Source organism: Siniperca chuatsi, linkage group LG2, assembly GCF_020085105.1.
Source record: "Siniperca chuatsi isolate FFG_IHB_CAS linkage group LG2, ASM2008510v1, whole genome shotgun sequence".
In the NCBI taxonomy this organism is placed as follows: Eukaryota; Metazoa; Chordata; class Actinopteri; order Centrarchiformes; family Sinipercidae; genus Siniperca; species Siniperca chuatsi.
Window position 1 is genome coordinate 3227167 of NC_058043.1, and position 12116 is coordinate 3239282.

Here is a 12116-nt window from a genome sequence, read left to right on the forward strand (position 1 = left end):
CTGTCCGTGGAGCTGAAGTAGCAGACGGATTTGTAATTGCGTCCCGCCCTTCTGTCAGTTTCTTCTTGGATTAATAATATTCTCTAAACTATATACCATGAATACTCAATTGATTATATATATTGTAGCCTATATACTCTAAAGAGTAGCGTCACCTTCAAGATCAAAGTGACAACGTGTATTCGTGGAGGGCCCCCATTGGGCCATCCCCCCTGTTACAAATGAACAAATCACAGGCTGTATATAGTTGTAATATATATAATATAATATAGTTAATACATATGCAGACACCTGTCCAAACAGACGCGTGCTGATGATGGTGCTTCACAGTAAATCACACAGATTTAGTCATTTTTATTGACTGTACCTGCAGTCTGTTCTTCTCCTCCCTCATGTCCTCCAGCTCTCCTTTCTGCCGAGACTCCAACATCTGAACTTTACTCTCCAAACGACTGAGAGACAGACAAAAAGAAAAAAAGACAGAACTTTAGATACTCGACCCACATGATATTCAGCTGTTTTCTACAGTAAATCACATAAACATCTACTCAAAATGCAGCTGTACACGTGGTTCCTGTTCTTATAGATAGCTGGCCGAAGGTAACATGATTACATGATGATTACAACATGATGTGACATCAAGATATTTCATGTTACATGTTTTAATGATAAAAACAACAAGTTCCACAAATTATGTTGTTTGGACGCCCGTATCTTATGGTTGGAAAAATAAATCAGTTTTAAGAAGTGACAACAAAATGGTTAAGGTTCAGGCACAAAAACAACTCGGTTAGGTTTAGGTAAACGTTTTGGTTAAAATTATAACTTTAAGGTTATGGGAGCCTCATCGTCATAGTAACAATAATAACCACGTGGTTAAAGAGTAACTTAACACCCCCCCCGAAAATCTTGTTTTTGCTTCCAGTGGATTAACTCCTCAACTTGCCGCAGCGATGTACAGGTGTACTCCAGGATACCATGGCATCACTGATGGGTGTGGTTACAGGTGCAACAGGGCACACTTCACACAGGTGAAACAAGCTTTCAACCAGAGAGGGCAGCAAAACACACCTTTTTAGCCTGATGTGAAGTTACTCTTTAAGGTTTGGAAACGATCGTGATCATGCTTTAAAAAAATTACGTTGATTGTTGGTAGGAAATGTGCAGGTGGGTGACGCGATACACATTCCTGCCAATGGTTTCACACCGTTCCACTGGTCAACAGGTGGCGGTAACACGCCAAGATATGCTGCAAAACGCTGGCGAAGACAGGGAAGAAGAAGACTGCTAGCTAGTAAACCTAGAAACAACAAACATAACTTTTGCTTGCGGACTTTGTCGCTCTAGAATACAATCACCAGATTTCCTCCTTTGCTCCTGCCACAATTACTGCAGCCGCCAGGGGGCGCCGTCACTTGAACGTAAACGTCGTTTATCGTTTTGGGGGACTTGCTGAAACGACTGATGCTGTTGTTTTTCAGAATCAAAGGGAAAATTAGTTCTACTAGATGTTCAACAATCATTCATGTTAAAATACACGATAGAAGAGGCAGAGATACTTGTTTCTACACCTAGAGAAGCCAAAATGCAAAGCAGCCACAGCTTTTCTGCAGGTAATTTGAACAACAACCTTGTAAAACATACTATATTGATTTACCCGCATGCAAACATACAACACAGACAGACACTTTTGTAGCAGGATAAGGCATTCTGGGAAATGTATGAAATAACTAAATTATGAAGAAGCAGAGGAGGCAGATTGAAGGAAAGTGGGTTTACCAAAAAGTAAACTACTGTATGTCATCTCAAAATAACTCCTGGAATGTGTCATATTAACATTAGATGGTTTAACATGGAGGTTGTGTGTATGTCAGAGGGAGGACACAAATCCAAACTATTTGTACAAATCTGTCTGTAATGGACCAGAGGTTGTAACTCCCGAGTTACTCCCTCTTGTTAGAGAAGCCGTAAAACAGCAAAATAAAGATTAATAACCCGACCATCATTCTTTCTGCCAGAGCAGACTACAGTCCACGTTATCTCTGCAGCTAAACCAGCAGTGCAGCTGCTGAAAATAGACTCCAGGCCACAGTTAGATCAACAACGTAGGAGCCAAATGAATGAAACCTGATGAGGGAGTGGCAGCGGCTTCAGAGGGAAATATGGGACACTGAAAGTGGCTGAATGTCCAGTTCACATTCACTTTTCTGGCTCCGAGTGCAGAGCAGAGGACAGAAGTGTGGTGGGGGGTCGGCAGGAGTCGGATGGGAAAATTTGTCTTCTTCTCTAATGTTTCCCAGAATAAGTCACAACATCTGTGTGTGTTTTAAATTATTTTTAAGTGGTGAAAAAGTGTTAAATGTACATGAACATAAAATATCTCATTACCTATGAGTAGGCTCATCAGCTTCTTATCCCTCTCTAAGGAGCAGTGTGTTTTACTCTGATTTTCACACAGACTAAATGTCCCCACGCATCCAAAAGTTGTTGTTTCCTGCTGCAAGAAGACACTAATGACAGTAGTTTACAGTAAACCAGGTCCCTTTGTGACAAGCTCAGCTCAGGAAATGCTTCCTGTTAACAGAAAAAAATGTGCTGAAATTCAAATGTGCTTTTGATGCTGCACCAAAGTAAGTAAAACAAGACTAAAAGTCTACTACAGCCATGCTAGCAGCTGCGTGAGGCTGATATGCACAGCGGCGCTTTGAGCTGAATGCTAACATCAGCATGCTAACATGCTCACTATGACAATGCCAATGGTGTTTAGAAGGTAAAATGTTTAGCATGTTCACCATCGTAGTTTAGCGTGTTAGCGTGCTCATATTTGCTAATTAGCACTAAACACAAAGCACAGCTGAGGCTGATGAGAAGTTCGTTAGTTCTGCAGGTGCTCAAAGTATTGGACACATTTAAATTTTGACCTGATGGTGGCGCTAGATGAAAAGTCAGAGGATCACCAAAGTTATTGCAATTCATCCAATAGTTGTTATGATATTTCACTCAAAACCAAAAATGTCAATCTCATGGTGGTACTAGAGGTAACGTCAGGGGATCATCAGCGTCAGTAGGATTCATCCTCTGGGAACCATGAATATCTGCACAAAATCTCACCTCAATCCGTCCAATAGTTGTTGAGATATTTCAGTCTGGACCAAAGTGGTGAACTGACACTGACACTGCCTTCCATAGAGCAAATAAAGACATATAAATTCCCTTTTTAATAAAATAAATTATTTGTCCTTTGTATTTTTGTTGTTGATATCATATAACAAGCACATATATTTAAATCAACCAAAGATTTCTAATCTTTCTTTAAAGAATAGGAAGGTAAACTGATTTTAGGTGGATTTTAGTCTCCATCAGTATACTTCTGTTTATAGTAATGCCATCTGTATATAATGTCCATAGTACCACTTTTCATATAATATTATAATATATATTACCACAATATTTTCATAATTCTGCTCTATCCTGCATGTATGCACACACTTTATATCCTGCACTTGCTTATTCCACTTCTGGTTCGACCTAAACTGCATTTCGTTGCCTTGTAGTTGTACATGTGTGATGACAATAAAGTTGAATCTAATCTAATCTAATGTAATTTTAGGCTCCACTATTCTCCCGTAGTTCAGTTATATGTGAATATCAGTACATTAACACCCAGAAATGTAATGTGAAATCTGTTAATATAATATCTGTAGCTTTTCTAACCACACCTGAAGTCCAGTTACTGCTAAAGTGTGGCTGACAGGAGTCAGACACGACCCTCCATCATTCGCTAATGTGCAGCTATATCATGTAGCTCTTTTACACCTATGAGTGATATCACTTTACATCATCAAGTGAGACTTTGGTCATATTAAGAGCTGAAACACATTATCAGCTCCCGGTTCTGATCACTTCAATATGCTGACCTGCACATGAACGAGGCAGGTGATGTAGACTGATGGGGAGCCACTGATCGCTGTGGTGCTGCGGTTTGTACAGCATGTGTGTGTGAAGTGGTGTGTGTGTGTGTGTGCGTGTGTGTGCATTTAGCTGTTTGTACTCTGATTATAAAAGTTTGCAAGCTGAAAATGTTGAGAGAGTGTGTGTGTGTGTGTGTGTGTGTTTCACAGTATTAGGAATTCAGAAATCTTCACTTTTTAAGATTGAAACAATACAATAGAATTGTTTAAAGTTAAAACACAGAAAAGAAAGATATAAAAAGCTGACTCTTTCTAAAAAGCCTATTTCTGTTTGAACATAGCGATTAAATGTGAAACTTCAACAGGGAACCGTAAGAAAACTAAAACAAGAAATTAATAATTTAAGGGACATTAAGTCCAGCGTGTTTAATAAAGCATCAAACCCTTTTTTGTCAAGAGTGCAAATTGCACGCTGAAAAAATTGGACTATATATATTTAAGATGCACTTACTAAAGCAACAGATTTATCTGAATTACTTTAAGAGTATTTTCAGACTTTGTAAAGACCCCTGAGTACTCACCGTATCTACTGTACAGTCCTGAAACTGAACCAGCGCAGCAGAAGTGCAACTAATAGCCTTTGTCCCCGTTATCTAAAAAGAATAACTACAACCTCAGCACAGCTTTCTGGTTTCAAGACCACTAATGAGAATTTATGTACATGTTTTCATACATGTTTTAACAGCAATGTTGAAACTGTTTCACAACGCAGTCGAAGCAAAAAATGCAAGATTCTTAGGTGAAAAAACCAGACGCTGCAGCAGCCTTTATCGCGTTGTCAGCACAAAGATTGATTTATTAGACCTCCATCCATCCATTTTCAAATTAAATAGGCAGGGTACACCTGGACAGTTGTGTCCATAAAATAATCACGGGAATTTAGAGTTATCAATTAACCTACACATGCATGTATTGTCGGAGGATTTTAAATATTTTTTGTTCCACCAAATTAAATTCTGGTGTTGTGTCCATAAAATAATCAGAAGCACATTATTGTCAGGATTTTAAATATTTTTTGGTAAATTAAAGGATTAAATGCTTCGTGGTTGAGAACATTTTCCGACCTCTAAGGCTTTTAGAGACCTCTCAAAACACACTGGATTATTTCAAGAATACTTCACCACCAAATTAAAACTAGACTGCTTTTCTTTTTCCTTCATTTGTTACGCTCTTAATTGCACATGTCTGCCCATACTGAGCCATATTTTAGTGAAATGTGACTGAACAATCTGAACATGCAGACGGAGAGCAGAGGTTGAAGTTTGATTAAGTTTAGGTAACTAAAACTAGTTGGTTAAGGGTCAGGAAAAACTGTGGTCATGGTTAAAAGAAACCATAATAACTGTGAAGTGTGGTCTCCTTTCACAGGCTTTGTTGACCCAACAGTCCACCCCAAGAGGTGTTTAGAGTGACTGCATAGAAACTCAATGCAAAGGCAGGAGCGGAACTGAACAGATGCTTGTTTGATGTAGGCGACTGCACAAGTTGAGTGAACTTGAGCGAAAAATTCACGCTGAATGAACATAAAGAGATAAGAAGGAGAGATTTTGGTAGGAAAATAACAAAAAGAACACAAAGCTCAGATGCACACCCACACACACACACACACACACACACACACACACACACACACAGGTATGTTTGTATTCACAGACACAGAGAAGACACACACTCTCACACACACACACACACACACACACACACACACACTCTCTCTCTCTCTCTTTCAGCCTCTCTGTTTGTATTATATCTGTTACTGTACACGGAGAACACGTTTGATAATTACTCTGCACGTTTTACCGCACAACACACCGTCCAAGTTCACCTCATAATATGAAAAATAGTGAAAATATTGTGATTCCAAATATTGGCTCGCAGAAACAGCTGTGGACGTATTTCCATCATCTCTAATGACTTGCTTGTATTTCAAATATTCTCACTGTGAAGTTGTGAAATCGCTGATAAGGCGCTTTTTTTCTCCGCTCGAGGTCAACTCATATTTGGGTCAGAGGAGGGGAGGGAGGAGGAGTACATGTAATTTTAACTATTTTTATCAAGGTAATTAAACTTTTTTTGTGAAAAAAATCACATCAGATACAAATTATTGTTCCAAGCAGAGTATTTTTATTTTTACATGTCTTTAAACGTGTCTCGAGGAGATTTTTAACAATGGAAGCTATTTGTCGGATTTCTTTTGACTTAAAAATGCCAGCAAAGCTCCGATGTGTCTTCAGCTGGTTAACAGTAGCCTTACATGGCCGCAATACAGAGACAGACAGCTGAGACATGTTTTGGACAGATTATACAATACACTGTATCATTGCTCAGGATGAACGTTTTCTTCTTTCTTAAATATTCGGGATTCTGACAGTAGAGAGATAACAGGCAATGATGTGAGCGAGATGGGGAATGACATGCAACATGCCAACATGCCCGGCCGGATTCAACCCCCCCGAAACTAAGGGAGTGCCTCTGTGGTGTTGTTTTTTTGCATTCCTCAGGGGGGGCACTTGTCAAGGAGGAAACAAATTGTTCTTATTATAAGTTTTCTCTGATGTGCTTCCTGTTCCAGCGGCAGAATTTCCTCCCTGCTCCAGCTTGGTTTTCTTTTTGTTTACATTATTTGCAACTTCATATTTTCATGATCATATTTCATCCATATTGATATATACATAAACCCCTATTATATATTAGATTGTTAATATTTTCACATATTTTTTTTTACTGGATATATTAAAGACTTCACACAAAGAAAATATGTTTTTTTCAGAATAACAAATCCCTGAATGAACAATATGGCAGATGTATCTAATTGGCTTTTTCTCTTGATGATCACTTGAGAGCTGCTGTTAAAGGTCACTCTTACACTTTTCTGTGTAAGTAGGAGAAAGTCGCTTAATAAATATGTTTTATTCTTCACTTTTAGTAAATAATCCGTTACTCCTAAATTGTCTCTTTAGAGCACTATTGAGTTTCCCAGATCCAACCTCGCACATTCAGACCGAGGTAGAAACTTTTACCTGTTCTTGTCTCGCAGCCGGCTGATCTCGGAGGTCTGCAGTAACAGCTCCTTCTCCAGCTTGTTGGTAGACAGAGAATTCTCCAGAAGCTGGATCTCTATTCGAGACGTGTGGTTCAGCACCTGGTGGAAGGCATGGCGTTAAATCCAGGAAATCTGCTTTCAAGTGTCGAGGTCAGCTGATTGGCAACTCACTACCTTGGCTTCGACCACGTTGAGTTTGCGCGTCTGCTCCGCTGTGTGCGTGAGGAGGTTTGTTCCGATCTCCAGCATGGTGGCTGTTTGGTTGTGAACGACATGTGACGGTATGTTGATGATGCCTGGCTTCATGCTCTTCTGAATGACGTTCTCCAACTGAGGATGAAAAAGATAAACACAATAGAAAGTAAAACTGTCTGCTAATAAACAAGACAGACAATACAGAAAGGGAAAGACAGACAAATAGAAACAAAAAAGAGACTTTATCATTTCTTTCCACAGCGTTGAGTCATTTTGACTTATACCCTCATTAGTAAATAATGCTTTTAAATGTGAGCTCTTTCCAGAAGCTCAGCATTGAAATACTGCACTCGATGCACTGAGTGGGTGGTTTTAGTGCTCAAAGTTCACCAAATCAAACGTATAATCAAACATGTCAAGAGGTCTGGTATATAAAGACGCAGGTCGCTCCTTCTCTGGGAATATCAACCGATGCCAACTCGCACTGCCATGCTCTGTCCTTTAACCCCGACAAATAAATAATCTATCCATCCAGCCATCTATTCATCCCTCAGACTCCACGTCTTCAGGATATCAGTGCCACTGAGAAGCACAGGGAGTTGATAAATATACCGCTGGACCAACAAACAGATCGGTCCCAGTGGGACGACCAGTTACCAATGAGGCTGTTTGATGAGTCACTGGGAGGGGAAGTTCAGGCCACAACGCCCAGATCACATTTGAGTCCGGTGTGGATCACTTTTCTTTAATGAATCCCAACACAAAACTCTATCTGATCGTCATACTAATTTTTACTTTGAAGTTTTGGGGGCAGTTCAAAACTTTATTGATTTTGCAGTGTACAAAACATTCAGGTGGCAGCTTTCATTTTTAGCCAGCAGCAGGTCATATCAGCTGTCACTAATTAACGTTAAAGTTTCTGTAGTTCCTCAGAGTGAGACGTCTTCTGCGTAGTGTATTGCTTCACGTTAATTTCAGGAGTCGCATTCTCCCAGTTAAGCTTTCATTCATATCAGATCAATAATTTAAGCTTATAAACTTGATATTTTTTAATCAGGACGTCCAGTATATGGATAAAGTAGCTTGTGAAAAATAAAGTGTGTCAGATCGGCAGATACTCAAAATTAAAGGACTCGGATCGTGACATGCAGCATGTGAGAACGTTTTTACCTCCTTAAAGCTGCACACTGACTCCGAACGAGCCAATAATTATGACCACAAATAGTCGTCAATGACAAATTAAAGCAATACCCAGAAAGCACAGAAGGTCACACAATCCTATGCGATCATTTTAATATAATGTTTAGAAAATTATCATCTGCACCTGGATCCATATCTGCATCATAATATTCACAGAGAATCACGGGAGATGTGTGTCCGATTTCTTTCAACCAACTAAGTGCAGCAGTTCGTGAGAAATTTCGGAAAAATATCTAAATTTGTCAAATATCTCCCAATGTTAAGAAATCCTTTAAAGACCAGACCAAACACTAACCACTTGTTTCTTGACTCCAGATTTCAATGAAATCTGTTAACTAGTTGAGATATCCTGATAAACAGACACACTGGACCAAAAACCTTCTTAGTTTAAGTAATGAAATGCAAAAGGCTTGAAAACCTGTCGAAAGCCGTTTCAATTTGGCTTAAATGTGTTTGTTATGACTGCTGAAGGCTGACAGCTGACTCATTTTTCATAAGTGCTGACTATTCCTCCAGTTTCAGCAACGTTATGTTTTCATGGTTTTATTCCTTTCATCGGCTGATGTTATCCACGTTGATTGACTTCATCATATTCATCATTCTTCATGCACGCTGACGGCACTATTACTCATTTTTACAACCAAATTAAAGTTCCTCATCTGTTATTATGTTTAGTCTGCTTCAATCCAGATTCAGATTAAACATGCATCGCTCTGTTCAATCAGAAAATTACTTTATGAGTGGCGAGATACGTATCACAGCGGCCACAAATGAAAAGTGGCCTTTTGGAGAGACTTTTGTGTGAGTGAGTAAATTGCGCTAAACTGGAACAAGGAGGGGAAAAAATCTGATGTTGTGACGCAGCGAGAAGTTAATCAAATAATCAAACAAGGAGAAAATAGCTGGAACGAGCTGGTTCGTTTCTCCCTTCTGCTCTGCTTCCTGAGATGCTGCGCAGATAAACTTCGAAAATCAAAACCTCCACCTGGCTGCTGCACAGTCCAGCCAGCAGAGCAGCACACATGGGGAAATAGCTGCAGCACTGCTTTGAATATACAGATTAAAATAATAATAATAATAATGAAGGAGAGAAGAAAAAATAGAGAATTGAGAATAATTGAGTCAAACAAGAAAACCAAAGTTCAGCAGGTTCTTTTTTTGGTCTTTCTTTTGTTATTTTTTTGTCGAGGCTCTGGAGACACAGTGTGCTGACTTGTTAATTGACCCTTACTTCCTGCTGTAGGATTAGAACTACACACACACAATACATGAAACCCTTTCACACAGACCAAAGACACACAGAAACTCTCATGGTGACACAGAAACTGGCATACATTCATATAAGCATGCACACGCACACACAAACACAATTATAAACTACACAAGCTGACCAACGAGCTCTGGGACTACGCAGACAACCCCACGTATGGAGGGGCTTGTTTCTGAGATGCTAACTCAAACCACATGTTGGCTTCGCTGTGATCTGGCCCTCTGGGTGACTTCACAGAGGGAGCGGAGGGGGGACTGGGTCACCAAACAGTCCCGATAACAGGACTGACGCACAGGCAAGTAGCACCGATAGGGATCTGGGGTAACAAGTGCACTGTGGGTCGCTAGAGTGTGTCGGGATCTGAGCTGACAGCTCTGGACCTGAAGGGCCTCTGAGTGACTGGACTGAGGAAGGTCTGCATAAGCCTGAACTCACCACACAGTAGTGGTAGTTTGGGCAAAAAGCTAAAAACTAGCCATGTTTATGTTTAGGACCAAACAGAACAACACGTCCTCATACCTAAATGACAGAAAAGGTCGATTGCCACGGATTCCCAAAACGCTTTAGGCAACAAAACTACTTGGTTAGGTTTAGGAAAAGATCATGGGTTGGGTTAAAATAAGTACGTTATGTTATCTAAGTGATCATGTAAGTCATGCATTTTTGGTTTCACACGGGACACAAACCCCGGTCTCCTGGGTCATAATTACTACGGAGAGGACGCCATAATTACACTAGAGGACAATAAATGTAAATATAGGTCGTAATAAGCTGCTTGCACACACGACTGTGGCCGTTTTTCTGGTGAGGATGGGCTGAAACAGAAAGTAGTGTGATGTTATAGTGCAGTGAAAAGTGAAGTTGTGGAGGTCGGTTTAGTGGATGGCTGTACAAAGTGTTACCACCAGAGACCACGGTTACCACAATCTTTTCATAAGCTTAAAAGTTAACTCAGCAGCCCCTGAAAGTCTTGTTTCAGCAGACATCCACTGTCTATCTGTCTGATCTTGCTGCAGTGATGTACAGGTGCACCCCAGGACCCCGTGACACACTGTTGGGTGTGCTTACAGGTGCCACGGAGCACATTTATACCCACACCCATCAGAGTACTCCACCGATGTAGCGTTGCACTCGTATAACATTGTTGGATTCATTCAATTATAAAAAAAAAAAATAGTATCAGAATTGTTGCAGCAGAACCAGAAATATTGTCATTTTTATTCCACACATTCTTCTTCCTACATTACCCACAATCCAACTGTGCCGCTCACAGTTTGATCAGAGAGATGCTAGTTTGTAGCCTGAGCCTCTAGCTGCAGCAGAGGTCACAGAGGTCTGGTGATTTGTTTCATTTTCAAACTTGTAGTCTTCAGCCCCGACCGACGCTGACTCACGTGACATCACTTGAGGACATTTATCAGACTTCACGCAGCTCCCTGTGGAGACACGAAAGGCTTTATACTACTTTTTTCACATGCAGTTGAACTCCCAACAACTGGAAACAGACTGATGGGTAAAACTGGCTACAGCTTGGAGAATAAACATGAATGATGTGAAAATAATGACTGTTCTCTTCAGAAAAACATCAGCTTTGGTTGTTTGTTCAAATGGTTTAAAATTGCTTGCAGCACAGCTAGAAGTAGTGCGATGTCTTGAGGTGGCTGCTACAGTTTTTAGCAGCAGTTTTAGTTGGTCAAAACTTAAACATAAGTATTGCTGCTGTGTCTTCGTCCCAATGGGGGAGCTAGATCAGCATAACAGTTGTTTAGCTATAAGGACTTTTTGGTTTCTCTGAAAATGGAAACCTGCAAGTATCACACAGTGAGAGAAATAATGTCAGTATGCGACAGAAATTGGTCAGTGCAGGAAAAGTGAAGACTGCTCTTTCACACCACATGGAAATGACTTGCAACAACACTTGTATGGCCCCTTCAGTCCTTTAAATATATCTTAACCCTGTGAAATTGCCACACACATGGCAACCTTAGATACATTACAGTTTAGTGTGTTTGTGTGTGGCTTCACCAAACTCATCATGTATAAACAATGAGCGGTAGAGACGGCACCACTGATCCCTGCTTCAGTTAAAGCCACATCTTTTTATTGCATCTCTTGAAAGCCATCTGCTTTGATATAATTTTTCTCGGAAAAACATCGTGAGCTTGACGAATACAGGACAAAAATGCATGTGCATACTTCCAGAGCTTGTTATATTATTGCAGCGTGTCACTAAGTATCAGAGAGTCCAGATGTTTTGGCTGAATCTCAGAGTGTTATGAAGCAGCAGAACAAGCCAACAGCCTCAGGCCTCGTTTGTGAGCAGCGCTCCACTTGACACACTGCAGGGAAATATCTCTCTGTATGGTGCCTGGCTTTTACTCCCTCGACAACTTTCATTCCCTCTCTCTTCCCCACGTATGAACTCATCTTGAGGGTT

General features: G+C 40.3%; 1 protein-coding gene across 2 annotated transcripts in view; it reads right to left on the reverse strand.

Annotated features, from left to right (window-relative positions):
- angpt4 (angiopoietin 4) overlaps positions 1-12116 on the reverse strand; it is a 115876-nt gene that overhangs the window by 10688 nt on the left and 93072 nt on the right. For both annotated transcript variants that reach the window (XM_044183765.1, XM_044183773.1), the window contains 3 exons: positions 7189-7344; positions 6992-7113; positions 368-452 (listed from right to left, as the gene is read on the reverse strand). In XM_044183765.1, the coding sequence (XP_044039700.1) occupies positions 368-452; positions 6992-7113; positions 7189-7344 (363 nt within the window). The remainder of the gene's footprint in view (positions 1-367; positions 453-6991; positions 7114-7188; positions 7345-12116) is intronic.